Source organism: Hirundo rustica, chromosome 1 (genome assembly GCF_015227805.2).
Source record: "Hirundo rustica isolate bHirRus1 chromosome 1, bHirRus1.pri.v3, whole genome shotgun sequence".
In the NCBI taxonomy this organism is placed as follows: domain Eukaryota; kingdom Metazoa; phylum Chordata; class Aves; order Passeriformes; family Hirundinidae; genus Hirundo; species Hirundo rustica.
This window is the reverse complement of record NC_053450.1, coordinates 141219340-141239839: the sequence shown is the minus strand read 5'-3', so window position 1 is coordinate 141239839 and position 20500 is coordinate 141219340. Positions and strand designations below refer to the sequence as shown.

At 46.6% G+C, this 20500-nt stretch overlaps 1 protein-coding gene across 6 annotated transcripts in view; it reads right to left on the bottom strand.

Moving 5' to 3' along the window:
* Nucleotides 1–20500, bottom strand: part of JCAD (junctional cadherin 5 associated) — a 59330-nt gene that overhangs the window by 13401 nt on the left and 25429 nt on the right. For 2 of the 6 annotated variants that reach the window (XM_040057463.2, XM_058420022.1), the window contains exon 3: nt 1591–1952. In XM_040057463.2, the coding sequence (XP_039913397.1) occupies nt 1591–1892 (302 nt within the window). In that variant the 5' untranslated portion in view covers nt 1893–1952. Of the gene's footprint in view, nt 1–1590; nt 1953–5234; nt 5823–6852; nt 6966–14508; nt 14573–20500 lie in introns of those variants that run through there. The other 4 variants (XM_058420010.1, XM_040057452.2, XM_040057490.2 and 1 more) reach the window with 4 other exon arrangements.

Here is a 20500-nt window from a genome sequence, read left to right as displayed (position 1 = left end):
TATTTTAAAAGACACTTTTAAAAACCAAGATAAAATATTTAACTATGCTGTAGACTTTCAGGTCCCGCCCCTTGCATTTAGAAAGAGGCATTTAAACTGTTAGAGAGCATTATTTGGTTATTTAGCCAAGGCCAGCAATTACTGACATCTCTGCTATATCCAAGATGTGGGGCAGATGTGTGAGCCCCTGCAGATGCATCCAGAGGAACTGGAAGCAGTGAGGCAGAAGCCCTCCCAAACCCCTGTGCATCCACACAGGCTCAGACTAACAGGCTGCAGGAGCAGCAGTCTGTGATAGCTTCCAGCTCTGCACAGCCAGACAGTATTTCTCCACACTGTAAACTCAGCACCAGCTTCCTTAGCACTACTGTACCCTCTGCTCCCCTGCTGCAAAACCTTTTTCCCTTTCATTCTTTTTCAGTACCTTTTGTCAAAATTTTTTGCTGTCCAGTTTACTTCATCCAAAACACACCAGAAAGGATCTTCCCAATTACCTTTACATCTGTGTTCTGTCCTTCCTTCTCTAGAATGCATGGCTCCACTTGGAGACCTTCACCAGGACTTGCTGTCCTGTGACTGCTTTAGAGGGCTCACATCTCTTCCTGCCCATTATCCTAACTGGCAACCAGCATCCACTCCTGCTCCAGGCAAACAGACTTGCAAAGGGAAAAGATGTGAAGGGAAAGAGCAGACGAGCCCAGGAGTATGGGGACATATGCCTTTGCCACATGTTTCTGAAGGTCTCTGTAAGAGGACAAGCTCCCAAGGCGACAGTGTTTGCCCTGCTTTCAGTTTCAAGCCCACTCGGCAGGAGGAAGGGGCTTTTCCTTGTAAACCATCGTCATACTTGGGCTGGCTTCCAGTCCCGCTCGAGCCCCTTTCCTTTGTTCATCTGCAGCACTCAAATAGCTGCAGAACAATGGCCGAGCAGCGGTGTGTACACACAGCTCTTCCTGCCCAGCCGGCCCCAGCCCCGGCGTGCACGTACTCCGTGCTGAGCAAGCCACGGCTGTACGAGCACATTTTATGGAGTGACAAGAGCTGCCACTGGCTTGGAGCTGTTTTAAAAAAGAAGTGCACAGGCACCTTCTCATGCTTACTCCACAAGAGCAGCCTTAAGAGACCAAGCAGGTCCTCAGTGCACGTAGGAACACCCACCAAGAACTGCATGTGGCTGAATCCACAGTAGAACCTGGGTGTGTAAGTGGCAGAAGAAGCTGGGTGCAGTCTTAAAACTGAAGAAATAGGAAGACCTTTCTCCCTTTTTTTTTCCCGCTTTTTTGACCCCTGTACTAGCACTAAGCTTTCCTAAGTCAACCAGAAAGGCCTCTCATACAGACCACATTAATAAAATGTATTTTCCCACACTCAGCCACTTCCCATTATCCCAATATTCCCAAAAGCTTTTCTCTAGCAGAAGGTGAATGGATGTGTCACTGGATGCGGACATCCAGTGAACGGAAATGGTTACTAGGATGGGAGCAGGAAAGGATCACAGGAAGATGGTGTTAAGGGTTAGAGTCATGATTAGTTATCTGTCAAGACCAAATGAAAGAGAAAGCAAAGCCATGGCATGATGCTGAAACTTACCCCCCTTCTGAAGTATGAAAAGTGGACAAACCCTGAAGGTCATGGTGGTAACCAGGACCCGCTTTCCTCCCTTGGCTCCCATGGCTGCTTTCAGTGCTGCTTGAGCTGGTTTTCACCAGGGGTTTCTTGCTGTAGGCCCCAGCTCTGGATTCTGCTTCAATCCCGTTCAGTGCTGTTCTCTGAGAAGATCTGTTCCCCGTGATTTCATGCCTGTATCCATCATATCTGTTCTCATATGAAACAGGGGGATTTTTTGACAATTTATATCCATGAGAAATCAGGAGGTCTTCGACACTGAACATGTTGTGCTGGTTTCACTCACAGCTGTGCCATCAGAAAGCTCTTTCCAGCTGGACCCATCACTACAAAACATAACCAAAAACAAGCAGAAGGCCACTTTAGACAAGGAAAGATACCCTTGATCAGCGGGTAGGCTACTGAAGCTAAAAGTCTCATCTCCTGTACTCAGTTTTTCACCCTCTTAATAAAGTAGATGAAGCAAAGTGCATGCAGATGCTGATGAATCATGTGTGTCCTTCCCTAGACAATACACCTCCCTGCACTCAGCCAAGCAGCAGATGCTGTGCTGTGCTGCTGACTCAGTCCCTTTCACTTAAGAATTCACTGGTGATTGCAGCTTTCAGATTTCACTAATGCGATCTCAAACTAAAAACTTTGCACTGGAGGTAAGGCCATAACGTGAGCAGGCATTTCCTTAGAAGACTTTTTCTCCAGTCATGGAAAGGTGTGCTCTGTATTTTGTTTTAAGTTGCTGCAGGAGGAGGGGGTGGATTACAGAGCAAGAAGCCTCTCCCTACAGCTCTGCATATTCCAATTAAAAAAAACCAAAAACGTTCACATGAACAAGGACAAAATATGCATAAGAACAAAAACTAATTATGCTACCACATGAGAAACCCAAGTAATACACAATACCCCAGTTAAACAGTCCTTTTTACAGATTACTTTCTTTTCTCCCTGCATTGGCCTGTTGCAATCCTCAGCTAGAATAACAGAAACCCTAAGATTTCAAGTATGCTGTTTTTACAGCACACTTCCATTGTGACACATGACTCATGATGCCCATGTGTATTATATCTCAAGGATCTGCAAGACAGAGGATGGTCAAGATTTTTCTTCCCCAGTGAGAGCCCTCAGTTCTGCACTGACTAGAGCAAAGATGCAGCAAACTGAATTAGCTGGCTGAAAACAGTGTCTATTGTCTATACCACTCTCACAGCTTATTATGGCAATTACCCAGAATTGGGTAATTCTGAATACCCATTCATCCAGAGCTTTAAAATGTGTGGAAGGTAAAGTTCTGTTCTGAAGGTTGCACAAAAAAATGGACCCATCCTGATACATTCCTCCCTGTTTGAACTGTGTTACCAAAAGAAAGTTTTAAAAAGTGGATAAAAAGGTAAAACACACAGAAATAGATTTATTTAAAATATAAACCAGAAGGTTACTTTCCCTTGAAGAGTTCATTTAACACATCCAGTGAGTACTGTGTGTCCTTAGTAGGAGCAGGTCCACCTGAGGATCATGAGCCCTGCACTGGCAGCTGCTTAAAAGGAGACTGTCTCTGCAAAGATCATGACACAAAAGTGCATTTTATACACTGGTAGCTAATGCTCTTCTTGGGCATGAGGAAAGGGAGAAGTCTGTTCAATACTGCTCACAAGGATTTCTTTGAAATGGAGCAACTAGTGAGATGGCAACTGCACATTTATTAGCACTAAATCTCTCAGGCTAAATATACACAGAAGTGGATGGGTTGGTGTGCTATATAAACCAGTTTCTGTGCTGCAGTGCTCTATGTGTTATGGCCACATTTGGCCCATCCCATGCCCCATCCATTTTCTGTCCTGCCTTGACTTCTGGATGCTGTTCCAGCTGTGAAGCCAGTCTGGCCAGCTGCTCTGCTCCAGCCTGGTGTGCAGCTCCCAGGCATCCAGGGACCCTCCAGCCACCTCTGCGCTGTGCCGCCCACAGTGGCCACACCACTCACCCAAGGAGAGCTCACAGTGTAGAAAAACAGGCACAATTTTTATGCAGAGCCACAATTTAACCTGAAACCACAAAAGTGGTTTTCCAGCCTGAGAGCCTCCTGAACACCTAAACTGGTTTGTCCCTAGAGCTTAATGAATCTCCTCCCTTTTCACACATGTAACACTACACACCCTTTAAAAACAGAGAAATAAAGCTCTGTGGTGAAGATATTAGCCCCTGCTACAACAGAACTCCAAATTCCCAGTAAGAGCCAGCAGGTGAGTAGGTGAGCCAGCAGTAAGTACAAGCAGGCAGAAAGCAGGGAGGAGTGGGACCCTACCCTCATGGAAGGGAGGGAAGGCTTTGTGGGTTATTTTTGAATGCTGACCTAAAAAGCTGATTTTCCATCCACCCCCTGCCCAGACTGTGCAAGGATCCAGGTACGAGCAGAGCAGAGGGAACAGCTGGCTGCTAGAGCTGTTCAGCTTCTAACAGGAGAAAGATCCAATGTGACTACCATAAACAGCAGAAAGCCCATGGAAGCGCTCACAGGTGCAAGCAAGAAATGTGCTTTTCCTGCAATTATTGGGCTGGCTTGGAGAAGAGTTTAACCTCCTCTCTGCCACCCACTGCAGCCATCAGAGAGGCAAAGGTGCGTGGGCAAGAAACCTCCAGCATATGGGGTTTACTCTCATCCTTCTGGCACCAGTGGTGAGGAGCAGTAAGTGGAAGTGTGCCATGAGGAACTGGTATGACCGTCTCTTCCTGCTCTGCAAACTCACCGTGTGTAGAAGGGGAAACCCCATGGTGCTTTGTGTGGTGGGGAGGCTCATCTGGGAGAAGGATGCTATCACTGTGCACATCACAACACCGCAGTGGGAGCAACCAAGGGGGAGAATCCTGCTCCATGCTAATGCCACGAGCTCCAAGGAGCCAGTAGCTGTGGTGGCAGCTGGCCATTAGTTGGGACACAGCCTCAGAGGGCTGTGCAGAAGTCGGGGGAAGTAGCATCTCCGGCACTGGACCTGATCAGGGACAGGGAGGCCGGAAGTCCTGCCTGATCAAAGCTTGCAGGACATCAACCATGTCATCACCCATCATCTGCAAGGATGCTGGCCAGCTTTCTGAATCTGGCTAGAGTTCTGGGATGCTCACCCCACCCTCCCTTAGATAAATAAACCTGAAAACTAAAATCAAAGGAATTGGACTGGCAGGAGTAACAAAACCATTGCTGCAGCATTGCCGTGTAAATAATCTGTCAGACTGGACCTCAGAGTAAAGGCTGTGCAGAGCTTCTAATTTGAGGGAAGATCAACAACGTTGCAAAACAGTTTGTTTTTCCAGCCCTCATATGTTTTGGTTGTCAATGACATCAGTGCTCTCTGATAGGGTTTGCTTCCTGAGGATGCCTGCTATCTTGCCAGCGTTTCCGACTTGTCCCCAGCAGCCGGTGCAACTCTGCGTTACATTGGAAACAGGGGCCAAGCTTTTCTCTGGAAACTTCTCAACAGCACTCTCAGATGCAAAGAAACAAGCGTGAACGACGGAAATCAGCATCAGCCCCCATGCAGACAGACACAATGGAGACCCACAGCCTGAGCAAGCGGGACACAATGGGATCACCAGATGAAAACTTCATCAGAGCACCTCACCTTGGGGCGCTCCATCCATGAGCACGGATCTCATCTCCGGCCTGAGAAAAGCCCAAAGCACTCCTGAAAAACACCCTCAAGAAATTTGGTGCTAGTTTCCTCTGAGCTGCTTCTGGAGCTCATTCTCAGTGGGGGAAACACATTGTTTTCTATTTATGATCTGCTTTTGTCTGTAGTTTTTTTCAGTGCCAGGGGTTCCCAAGCCATGTTATTCTGAGGGTGGTACCACCTCCATCTGTATGATGACCAGTACCAGGGATGATGAATGCCAACACTTGAAGCAATGGCAGAAGCAAGTCTTACCTCCACGCTCTGAAATGACTCACACGGCATTGAGGGCTCCCTTCACGGTGCTCTGAGCAGCCCCTTGGCAGGCTCCTTCCTTTAGCCCAAGTTCCAGAGAGCGTCCTGGCACAGCAGCCACGTGTTGGGTAGGAGAGCAGAAGTCACAGAGGATTTGGTCCTGGCTGCCCTCTGTAACATCTCTCCTGCCCCTGCTGCTTGAAATGTAGGGGAAGGTGGTAACCCTTTAACTGGCTGAATACAACCCCTGAAGTCCTTCTTGAGCATGATTTGCCCTGCCCACCTCTGCAGAAATATTTATAACAACAATGTAAATGATTTTGTACAACGTTCAAGAAAAGAAAACACTGAATGAACATGATTCATACTGCAAAATGAAGCATACAAGATCAAGAATTGCCAAAATCAAGGCACCCTGCACGGACATACAATTTGCTGCAGTCTCTAATTACATGGCTTGAGGCTACTGAATTCTGCAGGACTCCAAGCTCGACTGGTGTGCAGACTAGGTGATGTAAGTTCTTCCTGGGCTGTCTCTGGTGGCTCTTCCTGAGCAGCTATTCAAACACTGCTCTGAAGATACAGTTACTAACAGGCATCTGAATTACAAAGCATATTATCTAGATGGGTCACACATTAAACTAGCTTATCTTTACTCACGTCTGGGTGACATTATTCCCATTTCATATCAGACATGTGCCAGACAGAATACTTATGCAGACAGACTAAAGTGAAAACAACCCTCTCCACTCTAGGCACCCAGTCTGAAGTGCTTACAACCTGATTTTTTGAAGGACTCCGCTTTAAAAGTGAACTAGGTACATTCAAAGCAACTGCTGCAAGAACCTAATGCCTCTGCACACGAACCTAAGTGTGGCAAATAGCTGTCCACACAGTGAAGACATGGAATGAGCCAAAAAACTGGTTCCAGAAATTTGTGTACTGCGCTTTCCTCCATCCCTCTGTCTGTCTAATCCAACACCACCACCATGTACCCCCAGTGCCTTCATTTCTCCCTTCCCACACTCACCAATCCTTCTTGCTGTCCTCCCCCTCTCCTCCAGGATCCCTTCTCTGCCCTTCTGTCTCCTGGTCCCACCAGCTGAGCCACTCTTCCCACACAGCCACCACGGTGGCAGTCAGCCCATCCTTCTTCCTGCACCCCTCACAGCTTGTGCTGGCCAGTCCTCAGCTTGCATCCATCACCCCGATTTCTTCCTTCCCCTTCTGACGAACACCTACTCTCCTGTCTACACTTCCAGCAGAAGCACCTCTGTGCCTGCTCTCTGCTCCCAGATTTGGGACCCCATCTCACCTGTACCTGGAAGAAGCAGGAGCAGTCACTACAGGGATGATCCCACTCCAGCAGCACAGCCCTGGGCCAGGGCTACACAGGCATGTTCTGCTGGCACATCCCTTGGAGCAGCGAGGGCGTGAGCACAGGGCTGGGTCACCCGTGGGCTGCTCAGCACCAGAGGCTCAGGTGTGCTGATGGATGGGGAGAAAAGTCTTCAGAAAATCGAATAACATGAAATAGAGACGAGTCTGCCAAGAACACGCACTGATGTCGCCAAGCCTTGTCACCACAGATCCTGTCCCTGAACGTGATGGCACCACAGCTCTCAATCAAAAAGCTGGAGGATTTATTTTCTTTCCCCTTTCTAATGTGGGTAAAACAACATTCCTTCTCTCCTCCCCTCTAGTTTTTCTTGGAAATGGTTGAAGTGGTTCAGCTGACAATATTAAAATAAACCTAGCCTGAGAGAGACACACAACCTGAAAGTCTCAGATCAAGTGATAAAAGCCTGACAGACTAGAGCAATGGAAAACAGGTTCTTATGGTTGTTTTAATACTAGATGGTGCTACTTGCTCTGTCTAAATATAACCCTGAGCTACATCCCAGGAGACTATCTAAGGCTTTGGACATTTTAATTGCTCCTGTTTTCTCACTCTGGCTTTGCATGTGTGCATATAAAACAGCCTATCAAAAGCACATTAAACAAGGCTTTTACCTTGCTAATTTAATCTTTTGCAGGACAATAAAGTCAGATGGGACTGTAACCAGCTGGCTGCAGGGGTGCTGTGCATGCAGCCACCCCAGAATGCCATGCTCCTGCCCTCTGCTATGGAAACAACCAGCACCATATCCACTGACTTGTAGACGCACGCTCCATCAGGAAGATAAAATTAATGTGCCTGAAGAGCCTTCAACAATAACGTCCACTACGATCAAATGTTAATTAATGCAAAGATACTCTAGAGCACAGGAGAAAGAGATTGGAGAACATTAATGCAAGTTGGATGTATCCAACTCGGTGGGGCTTAATTGAGCATAGGCTAGGAGTAAGGAAGGAGTAGGGAACTAGCCAGGGCTGCCTCCAAGCCACGAGCAAATACCTTCTAGAAATTCTCAAAGGATGAATGAAGGGCAAACATATTATCTAACTTCAAATAAAAGGGGGAAGGAGACAGAACTGGGGTATCATAGACCAAACAGCCTTGCTTTGATATCAAATCAGACAAATTATTATTCAATTCCCTTGTAAATACTTCTAACAAATGTTGATTTATCACGGAGCAGGAGGGAGCAAGTGTGTGATCCAAGGAGAGTTTCCATCCCCCTGCTTTGCCGCCTTGCACTGCAGCTGCATCATGATAAAGTCATGAGAAAACAGAAAATACAGACTTGTCAAGAACAAATTAAGCCTAATCTATTTAATTTTCTTCTTTGATGAAGCTGGGAGCATAGCGACTAGGGAGGAAAAAACAGAAGTCACACGTTGGAATGAGGAAAGCTTTGATGAATGCATGTGATAGTCTTATATGCAAACCAGGTGAATACAATTGAGGTATAATTTACTGTGGGCAGGCATACAAATGCTTCAAATCTGTACTCAAGGAACAGTAGCAAGTCCAACGTCAACCTGAAAAGACACACAAGGGCTGTGCCTAGGGTCTTGCTCTACTCGGTATTTCCACTAATGACTTGCAAATTAGGAGGAAGATTACAATTACAAATCTCTAGGGAATGTTGTGAGCATTTTCAGGCTTTAAAATTAGAATAAAATCTTACTAAATCAGAGGCCCAGTCTGAAATGAATGACTGAGATTCAATAGAGGCAGGTGTAAAAAAACATGTTGAAGAAGAAGGATGTCATGCAAAAGTACAAAATGGAGCAGCGCAGCAAAAGAGTCTCTGGGGCGAGAGTCACAAAGAGGGAAGACATCATTTGACTCTATGATCTTAGAGACCTTTTCAAACCTTAACAATTCTATGGTTTCATAATTAGAGCAGAGCAGGGCTTGGTACACACAGGTGAGTAAGCTTGGAGATATATCAAGAGGACCATCACACATCAGCCCTCTACCCAGGCTGGGTCCTACCTCAAGCAAAGCGCTCACAGGAATGATAAAAAATTTAGCCAAGTGTGACCCCTACAGAAGAGGGTACAAGAAGTGGACTTGTTTAGTTGGAAGAAAAGTGTACAGGAGTGAGGGTGAGAGAACAACAGACGGTAACAAGTTTTAAATATGTCAGGCTGCTAAAAGGCTGCGATAACCTCGTCCTACTCCCTGCAGATGTGGATAACCAAAGGGACTGACTTAAGAGGCAGCAAGGGTGATTTAATTAGATATTAAAAGGAACTATCTAGCCATCATGATAGTTATCCACTGTTTATGCTGGCAGGCTGTGAGTCAGTACAGGTTTTCAAGAACAGACTGAGTGAATATCTAGCAGAAGTGGTGCAGATGAAGCAATCCTGCCTCAGAAACAAGGGATTTGGGATGGAACCTAAACTTTTTTAATTCTTCCTCTTTCTTCCCCACCCCCCCGCCCCAAATTTATTGTTTTGTTGGCATGCCCCACAAATTTCCAAGAAAATCAAAACTCTTTGGTACAAGTCTTTCAGTGTTACAAGTAGCCGCCTCCCCTCAAATACACTGTGACTTTCCTCTCTGTCCCCAGCCCCCCTGCTATAACTGCCCTTGACATCTCTGCATTGCAGGGAAGAGTGAGGAGGGTGCTAAGGGGGAGCAGGTCTGGCACAGGGGCAGAAAAAGAAACTTTACTTCTCCTCCAGGGATGGGAGGGACAGGGAGGCTGAGACACAGAACACACACTACAGGTTGAAGTCTCCTGAGCAGAAAAGAGACAGCAGATGAGCAGAGCCACCAGAATAGAGTCCTGACCAAAGGACTCTTATCAGATCATGGATCCTCACCAGGCAAAGCTTCAAGAAAGTTCCCATTACAGTCAATGCTGTACTAAAGGCTTCAAAGCCACTAGCGCTACATGCATAATCGCCTCTGCAGACTACATGGGAGAAAGACATGCCAAAGTAATTTCTGGAAGATAAGCAAACTTCACGTTGGCTCTGCATGTCTTCCCAGGCCAGACCCTCCCATTCACCTCAAAGAAATTAAAAAGAAATATGTGAATTTTTGTGTTTAACTCCCATTACCTGCGGGCAGGAGAGTTCGCATTTTTTTCTCCAATACAGAGATTCACAGACAGTGAAAATTACAGCTCACATCCTCTTTGCATTCTTTGAGCAAAAAGACCTCACTGAAATCCCGAAGGCACTGTGCCAGAGAACAAATTAATGATACAATGTGTCTCCAATAAAATTAGGAAGTGGGGAGGATGAGAGGAGCAAGTCTTCAAGAGTTTATTTAACTCTCAGAAGGTAGTTATTCCTGTCTTGTATCTCACCAGTGCAGATGCATCTGCAAACCCACCATGGCATGAGAGAGAGTGCACAGCATCTCCCAGGGCAGATCCCGACGAGTGACGGCTGCTCTTCAGGTGCTGCCGTTTGTTGGGAGGTTCCAGACTCTGCTTTCTCACATTCACCAAGAAAACATGGTAGAGAGGGAGAATATTTTTTTTTTAAGTAATGTGGGTGTTTGTGTATTGGGTTCACACAATGCTGAAAAACATGCCTGACTGTGCATGGATGGGAGCTGGTATCCGAAATAAGTTTGATTTTTAAATTTGCCACGGTCCAATCCAGGCCTGACTGAGCACTGATAGGCTGACGCCCTTAAGCATCCAAATAAATGTAAACACGTAACAGGGAGAGAGGATATGGCCGAGCATGCACAGATACCACTGTTTGCATTAGCTGGTTTTCAACAGCTTGCTTTCACTGATGATAGACCAGTGCATTAGTCCACTGAAATCGGCCCAGATTATTTTCAGAGAAGAAGCAATTGTTAAAGAGCACTCACTGATACTCTGTGCTCCAGATATAACCAGTCCTTACACCAATTGGCAGCATATGGTGTATTCCCTCAAACGACAGCTTTTGTCTGTCACAACAGGAGAGCAAAATAGTACATTTATTACACAAAGCATAATTAGTCAATCTTTGCCTCCCAAAAAGGAACTGCAGAAGAGGATATTTTTTAGGACTCAGATTAATATTTCCATGCTGTTTACAGTTTTGTATGGAGCAGTCCTCTCTGGTGGAAGAAAGCACAGGGAATCGCATTTGTTGCTCACATCTTAAAATCAAGCTATTACAGGCTAATCATCCCACCTAAAACACCTATGGGCAAAATCCTGATAAGCTACTCCCACTTCATGAATAAGTATTATTTTTTGTATTTTTTTAAAGAAAAGCTCTCCAACAGTACAAGACAAAAAATGAGAAAGAAAAAAAGATCTCAATAATAACTGTATTAAATCTTTCAAAGCAAAAATTTTTAATAAGGGATCTATCACATGGCTGAAGTGCTTTGAGGTGACAGTGACATGACTTATAGAGCCTGGGCTCTGTGATCAAAAGGATTACTCACATTAGCATCCTACTAATCACAGCAGGACAGGCCAGCCCATCAGGCCAGGACTCACGGAGGAGGGATCCATAAACAAACACTTTCTCCTGCTCACAAATGTGGCTGGGAGCAGAAGCGCTCCAAGGTTGGTGTGGTCTTCTCTTCTTTCAAAGAGATGAGCATTGTGTCTTCTGGAGTAAATAAATTCTCAGCATAGTCTTACACATCTGTTTGTTTACTCATTTTTGGACACGCTCATTTCGGACACTCCTCTCCTGTGTGTTATCCCTTTTCTATTACCCTGGTACAAATAATCAAGTGCCCTCTTTTCCGGGCTGACCCTCTGATTCTTCCTGTATTACAGACGCCTTTGATCTTTCTTTCTTGGATCTGGGTGTCCTGACTGGTAGTCTCAGCAGGATTTCCCCCCGACCCCTCACTCTACCAGAAAACAAATGCCAAAGTAACATTTTTATGCATTAGCATAGAAAAAACTAGACAGATGCTTGAGAAGGCTACACAAAATCAGTGCTGTGCTGCTGAGGAACTGCCCACCAGTAAGGTAAGCCCAGGCTGCTGAAGGGTGACCCGCTTCCTGAGGACAGATAAGCCCACCTGAACAAAGTGAGCAGTCATCATCACAAGGGGGAAGATGGACAATCCTGAAATTTCAGAAACAGCTGTTCATTTTTCCCCCTTCATCACTCTCTTAGTGACATGCAGGGTGCTATGAGCGTTTTCAAGAAGCAGAACACAGCCTTTAACTTTTTTTCTTTTTTTCAACTTTCTCAGATTTTTTTCCCTTGCCTCATCGTTTGAGACAGTCGAAGTTATGGCTGACAAATTCCATTAATATCCTAACTGTAATACTCATGGGCAAAGAGGCTAATGCGGCTTTTTGTTCCCTGCAGGCACTGCCAGTACCAGAAGAACTGAGGGTTCTTTCTAGGTAGATGTGGAAAGATGCCATCAGTTCACATAGACACCTTAACAATTGAACCAGGACTGCTGAAAGGCTGACCAACCCCTTCCTTCACAGCTGGAACCGGTGAGTAAGTTTCCCCCGGCAAGCCCAAGTCCACTGGGCCTTGCAACAAAGCACAATAACAGATAACCCTTGACTCAAGGATTAGAAAACAAAATCTGAAAAAAAACCAAACAAACTGGTGTAATGGCTTCAGTAAGAGACCCAGAGGATTTTAGAGATGCAGCTCATGGCTTGGTCAACACATTGTGAGCAGCAAATTACAAGAGAACAATTGTTTCATAGCAAGCCCTCCCACCCCTGAACTCCCTCAAGGTTAATTAGGATGGCCTCCGGCCAAATTAATTAGAGGAGAAGATTTGGGCAGGACTTTGCTATGCACTCGTAACTAGTTCCAGGGTGACCAAGAAGTTCAGAAATGCCCCACCTTCCAAATAGAGCTGGCTTGGCAAAAAACAAGCTCACATGTGCCATGCCATTCTTCTGACAATCAGGAGAAACACTTAAAGGTAATGTTTCCCCAACTAACAGCTAATGTAGAAGAACTTTCTGCATCCTTCCCACTGAACAATATGCCCTTGTTTATTTTCTGTGTGCTTTTTAGGTCATAAGAGGCCAGTGAAGTTATGCATCTAAAGAACAATATAGTACTGTAACATGCCAGTTGGTACACACAGCCTGGCAGACCCCGAAAGATCCGTCTTTTCTAAGTGCTGGCAAATACATGTTGGAGCGTGGAGAAATACTGAACGTCAGCATAGGAGAGGAGGATGCAGAAGGGCCCGGCCCTTGAAATGACAGACTAATTTGGTATTTTAGTTGGTATTCTAATGTGTCCTGGTGGCACAGCTTAGAGATGACCATGCCTTGAGGGGCACAGCCATGCCCAGATTCTCTACCCTGCGGCAGCATCTGCCTCATCCTCCTCCTGCTGCCCAAAGCATCCTTGAAAAAGGGAATAGCTGGCAGGACCACACTTTTTCCTCCAAGTGGTACCATGGTGAGCAGTAGAACTGTGCAGCATAGTAGGGTAGGGCAGATATAGCCTCTGTGATTACAAACCAAGTGTTGGCACAAATTAAGGCTTTGCAAGTGGCTGCATCTCTGATCTGTAGAGCCCTTCTCTGTCACTAATCTGATATTGTTTAGTTTGAAGCCGGAAGGTTGCTATTTTCCTTGTGTCTGTTACCCACAAAAAGCAACAGCCATTCTGGGCAGAATCGGAACTTCTGGAGTAACAATGAGAAACTGCTTCAGCTCACGCAAAGAAGTGCAGTTGAATACTTTTCAGCAGGACACAATTCTCATTGTCACTAGCCAAGATTTAATGTCTTGACTCTGTGAATCAGCCTGACTACTTAGGACAGTTACATCGCGTGTTCACTTAAAGACATGGGCTGGAGTAACTTAATGTTTAGAGTCCATGCCAATAAAAAGCCATTATTCTCAACTCTTGACCAGGAAAAAAAAAAAAAAAAAAAAAAAAAAAAAAAAAAAAAAAAAAAAAAAAAAGAAAGGGAAAAAAAAAAAAGTGAAGAAGAACCCAAACAACCACCCATCCTTTATAGATGCAAGAGTTCTTTGGCACAGATCCAGTGGCAGACTAAGGCCATGATTTGCAATTCTGAGGCAATTATGAAATGACATAACAGCACAGATCTCCTTCTGACAGAACAGCTGGGGTTTTTGTATCCTTTGCAGCAGGACACGGTTTAAAACAACCACCAGAAAGTAAAATAACCCAAAGAGCGATTTGACTACTGCGTAAATATCGGATAAACACCAAGAGGGGAGGCACTCGGTGTTCCAGACCCTGGTGCCACATCCTCTCGGGTCGGTGAGAGCCGGCATCGAGCCGCAGCCGAATCCCCGCTCCCAGGCGCAGGGGACCGGAGCGACCGGCGGTGGATGAGGGAGAGCGGCTCCGGCGAGCGGCACCGAGCAACTTCCCCGGGACCTCGGCTCAGGGGCGAGCTCCGGGGGGATGCCGGCAGAGAGCCCCGCCAGAGACGGCGGTCACGGGGCCGAGAGAAGAACGAGCAGGTGCAAAGGATGGGAACCCGAGGGACGAGCCCCCCACCGCCGCGAACCGCTCCGGGACACCTCCGAGCGCCGCCGCGCTTCCCCTGCCCGCCTCCTCCAGCTGCCCGCGGCCCCGCGCCCTGCCCTGCCCTGCCCTGCGCTCCCCTCCGGCCGGCACTCACCGCTCGGGCGGCGCGCAGGACCCGCGGGGCGCTGGGGCCGCCGCGCTCAGCCGCCGCGGCTGCGGGAGGCGCCGAGCCCGCGGCGGGCGGGGCGGGGCGGCACGGACGGAGGAGGGAAGGAGGGAGGGAAGGAGGGAGGGAAGGAAGGAGGGACGGTCCCGCCGCCCCGCCCGTCCCCCCGCGCCCCGGCCCGACCGCGGGCGGCTCCGCGGGGCAGCGGCGCTGCGGGCGCGGCTGGAGGGAGCGCGTTTGCTCCGAAAAGCTGCACGGGCAGCTCCTTCCTTCTCTGTCTCTCTCTCTCTCCAGAGCTGAGCGCGAGTCATGGCTCAGCTGAGATGAACGCCATCGACTTTCTCAGCGCAAGGAAAATCTGCAGGAGGGAAGATGGGTCTGTCAAGGATGGAGAGGGACGCGAGCAGACCTCTCCAAAACTTGCTGTTCCTGCTGGCGCCCGGCCGTGCACCCAAAACCACATTGTCTTCAGCGCGGTTTGCAAGCATTGTTGGTTGCTTGCTTACCCACCTCTCCCCTCCCCATGATTTATTCCGCCTCTGAAAACAGGTGAATAATTTGCAAATCTCTTTTGGTTTAATGACACTCTCAAAAATAAGCTACGTTTGTGAATCATTTACTTTAGTAATTGGTTGGGCCCATCAACCTGTCTTAATTGACTTTTACCCCAGGCCATCAAAGCGCTTTTACACAAGTTCATAAAATGAGTCCTATTCAATATGTGCTCTAGTTAGTAGTGAGAAAACAAGGGCAGGAAAGTTAGATGGTGAGTCCAAGGTCATGGCAGAAGTCTGCAGGAGAGCCCAGAACTGAATACAGGTTTCCTGGTGCCCCGGTTTCACAGGACTCTGGGAGTAATCGTCATTGACCTGCTTTTCTGCGGACATCTCCTTTTGTCTTCCAGCAGTGGCGGTGTGAGCCTGCAGCTGCTGACACATGATGCAACCACCGAGGACAATGCCACCGGCAGCAGGGGGGACCTTGAGCAAGACCCCTTGCACCCTGTCCCTGCAGGGTACCTGCGAAGTTCTTTGTGGCTTTCCTGGTTGGGAAACCCCTGTATTTTCTCTCGGTAAAGCCTTGTAGCTGATACAGTAGTCAATCAGTAGGAGGTTTAGGTTTTGTCACAGAGCAGCTTCGTGTGGGTGTGACAATAGCAAAGGTTTCCACCAAGGAAGCCGTGTTGCTACAACTTACAGTTTATTATTTAAATAGCTTGACTCTGACAAGATAATTGGGAAGTTCTGTTTTTTCTTAAATCCTTTTCTCCTCTGTGTTGTAAGAAAAAAAAATCCAGAATGATTTTCTTGTTGGCATGGCTGCAGCTCTGACCTATTTGTTCTTCTTGGTTTTAGGAGATAGTCCTGTTTACATCCCTTCTTCCGAAGACAAAAGCTTTTGCTCTGGTGGGGTAGTCATGGTGTGCCACACGGAGCAGGTCCTTGTTCCTGGAGCTCATGGGTTTCTGTTGGGAAAGCTGCTTTGGCCCTGGATTTAGGGGATAGAAAGAGGTGGGGAGCAGGGAATACAGGCTGGACCACTCCACTGGACCATTTGACCATTTGAAATTGGACCATTTACTGAACAATGTCAAAGTGAAGGGACATCTTCTCTTCATGATGTCACAGCCTGTAAAGAGCATGATAAAAGCACAGAGGACAGCACATCTCAGAGCTGCCTCTCTGCACCTGGGGCTAACTTTTGCTACATCTCTTCTGACACAACACTTTGTGGGCTGGGCTGCAGAGGGAAATGCAGTCCTTGGAAGGAAGCACTCCTGCAGAGAAAAACCTGAAAATGTGAGATGAATATGGCTCCACAGTCAGACACCGGAAAGCAAACATGATTTTTTGAGACAATAGGAGGGATGCCTTGGGTTGGATTCACAATTAACAACAAATGATGGCTGGAAGCCCCAATTCACGTCCAAGGGGGATTTCCCAGAGGGCTGGTGTAACACGTGAAGCTGTTAGTCTGATTTGGGAAGTCTGAGGGCTGAGCGTCTCCTCACCAGTGCAGCTTTCAGGGACTCCCTTGGCTCCTGCAGCATCTTGCCCCCTGTCTGTTAGAGAGCAAGTCCTTTGGGCAGATGCTGCTTCTTGTTTTGTCTTTGGCGAGTGCTTGGATCGGTGGGGTTGTGGTCTCAGGTTGTTTCTACAGTGCAGACTGTGACTGCCAGAAGGGCAAAGATGAAAGAAAGCAGAGGAGGCAGGAAGGCAGTTCTGCCTTTTGACGGTCAATGCGTGCAACTGATGGAGCATTGCTCCATCCCAAAGCCCACAGTCCTGCAGCTGACTGAGGAGATCTCCCTCTCCTGGCTCTTTCCAGAGAAGGGGACCATAGTCAGGCATTCTTGAGTTTAGAGCTCATCCTTAAACAGACTGGAAGAACTCAATGAGAGAGCAGCACACAAATAGAGTTTGTGGAACAGAAAAAAACACTAAAGCCACTGTCCTGCCACGTAGGACTCCTGAGATGGGAAAAAAAATCAGTGTGATGAGGCAGGGTGACTCAATGGGGCAACAGTGGAGAGAACCATTATTGTCCCCCTGCAAGGAGAAGGGCAAAGATACCATGGGTCAAAAGCTGACGATGGCTGTGTGCGCGCAGTTGGGTGTGTGGACAGGAGCACAGTGGGGCTGCATGAACCCAGCAGGCAGCAGAGCATCCCATGTGTCACAGCAGGCAGGCTGAGATCAGGATCCTGTGAGGCACAGTAGAGCAGGTCTGCGTGCCTGGGCAAGCAGGGAACACCAGGACTTGGCTCCTCAGGAGATGAAGAGCAGCGCCTGCAAGTCTGGCCTGCAACTGGCCATTATGGACAGAAATTGCAGAAAGCAGAAACACACAAATATGAGCAAGACAGGCCAGATGGGGGAAATACAGATGAATTAATTTACAGGGAAGGGAAAAGGAAAAACACAGAGACATGCTGCACACCAGCCAACTCTTCAGCAACAGCACTGCAGCGTGTCATCACTGTGACAAGTGAATGGGAAATTGTGCTCTGCTCGATGCAAGTTATTGCTGCTTTATGCCTTTATAATTCTCTCTGGCCTCAAAACCGCCCTGATTGGGAGTCCTCTGTTTATGTTTTATGTCCCATCAGCAGCAACACTGCTGAGGATCAGAACTTTCCTGCCATTCCTACAGAACTTGTCATGGGCTTGGAGCCTCATTTCTGGAGGTGATCATCCATCAGTGCTTTTTTACGGTGAAATCAAACATACTTTTTCATAATTTGGTGGGGTTTGAAGTGATTAGGTGCATTAATTACTCCCCAAAAGACTGTAACAGGTTTTGTCTTAGATCCAGCTGCTGGGAAAATATTTAGGACCATATGCTGAAATCAACACATACCTGAAGTTTACCATAACTAACTAGTCACAGATGTGCTATTAAACCCCTGGTTATTTTTTCCTCTTGTCCATCCTATGTGGCATGTTACAGCCATAAGATATTAAACTTAGAACAGCTGCTAGTCAAAACCAAAATAGCTATTACCTTTTGCAAGAAAAAATTCACATTGCCCATCCCAACAGTAATCACCTCTTTATACAATTGGCACTTCTTTTTAGCTTGGAAGAGAGAAACTTCAGATATTTTATTGCTACATCAAGGGAAACACTAAGCATTGCTGTGGAGAAGGAAGATTTTCATTTTCCGGTTCTCTAGTGCTTCTTTAGCTGTATTTTGACTTGCTATTCAGGGATCATTTTCTTGAACTGCTTTATTGCTTCCTAGGCATCCCAAAAAAGCAGATGGGGTGGGCGTGTGTTGAGTAGAGGGAAATAGTTCATGATGTCAAGTGGTGACCATTCTGCAAAGATGATTTAATTCACAGCAGTTGGTGTCTGTGCAAGGTGTTGGGCCACAGGCTGCTGGGGAGCAGAAACAGTGCACTGATGGAGAGAATTTTCCTTTAAGTGTAAGGACTAAGCTATCATGTCTGCCAGATATACCTTAAAGTCCTAAAGTATGACACACGAAAAGTGTGCTAGAGGGAGGAAAAAATGGGGGAAAGAAGCTAAAAATAAAAGACGAGTTAACACAGAGGAAGCATACACCCATATCGTGTGAGTTCCTGAACATTGTGAAGACTGACGAAAGGGCTGAGGGGTGTGGCACACAAATTACCCTGCAGAATTTAGATGGTTTACATTTGGGAAAATTAGGTAGCGCTTCCAAAACTTTTGAAGCGCTAAATATTGTTAAAACAATCCTTACAGCTCTTTCATTCAAGGATTTGGCTCAGGGTACTCAGAAAATAACTAATGAGTTTCTCATCATAACACCCAAGAGAAATGGGAAGTTATCACACTAATTACCCCTGTCACCCAGCTGAGGAACAGAACAGTTAAGCCTTGTTTTTCTTGACCAAAACATTTGTACAGTCATTCAGCTGAAAAGCACTTGAGAAGGATTAGAAACTCCAGCTGGCCTCTCAGCACGGTGTTGAGAGGAGGAAGAGTCATCCCCCAAAGGTAGGGGAAGATTAAAGGAGAAAAGTTACGCAGTAGCAAGGTGTGTTGGTGTTGGATCTATCCTACTTCTCTCAGTTTAAAATTTGAATGCATTCTACTTTGGAGAAGATTAATTCCTGCATTCACTTAATGATGTACTATAGATTTGACAGTATATACATTATGTACCAGGGTACAGAGTGGTACAATGCAGATGTTATGGCAGCTCCATCCATCTCCATGAGGCTACACATGGAGGCTCAGCTGTGACTGCTGCATAGGAATTCCTGCAAGAGATGTCAGCTTCACTTGATAGGGAGGTAAGACTCACAGACACTGGGAAATGAGACATATGCAGCTGGGAAAAGGTCTTTTTCCAAGTACAGGTTTTAGCTTGATTTCTGTAATAAGAAGAAATTAGTAGGTGCTGTGTATCCCATTAACATCATTATGTGGACTAGCGCATGAGGAAAACAGCCTTGAAATGAGCTGGAATAAGAGCAGCCTTTGGTCAGATCTCATGGGTTACCACGTGTTGATGATGTCTGTGGAAACACCCACCTCACATATAGTTGTGGCTGCTCAGCAGCCACTGGGTCATGTCTGATGTCCAGTGTAAGTCTAGTCAAGCAGTGGGTTCTACCTGTCCTCCCATCAAATATCTGGGTCTATTCTCCCAAAGACCTGCTCAGCACCATCCTGCTGTGACTCCAGATTTACTGTACCAAATTCTGATACCGACCTGTTGGAGTTACAGTGAAGACTGAAAACAAACTGTGGTTACCCACAGGCATTAGGTAAAAATTCTTTGCCTTTTTCATTAAATAAATTTCAAATTTACTTGGGTGAAAAAAGAATCAACTTCAAAACTGCTGCAATCATATTCTTACTAATACAGATAATTTAATTTGCTAATACATAATGGGGGCTGAGCAGGTCTTTGTTTGGGAGAATAGACTCTGAAAGAGGGGAGAACCTGGGGGAGGAGAAGCACAAAGGCCAGAGGGATAAAGGTATGTGAAGTAATGTAAAAACCAGAGAAGTCTTTTGGGAATGTCTCCTCCCTTTCCTGAACATATATGTATAAACAATAAGCTGGAAGATGGCAAATACAGTACAAATAAAAGCATTCTTATTTATTTACACTGCTATTAAGAGGCAATTGAAGCCCGGGGGTTTATTAGGAACAGAAGAAAATATATATTGATGGCAGAAGAACCTATAGCTACAGCAGTAAATATCAAGAAATAGAGTCTGGAAAGGTTTCACTCTTCAAACCTTTGGTTAGACTGTAATTTTTGGGAAGATAAAGGAAAGCTGCCCTGGAGCAGGTTTCCCCCTTCTCCCAGCCCACTCACTGCCGTAGAGAGGCTCAGAGGCACCTGTGTGCAGCTGGCAAGGGCACGCAGCAGGAGGGGCAGTTGGGTCATTGGCCAATGGCTGCCATTGCCATGACCGTCCCCCTGCTTGCCCTCAGGAGGCTGAACACCTGTGAGTGCCCGTCCTTCCCCCAGCAC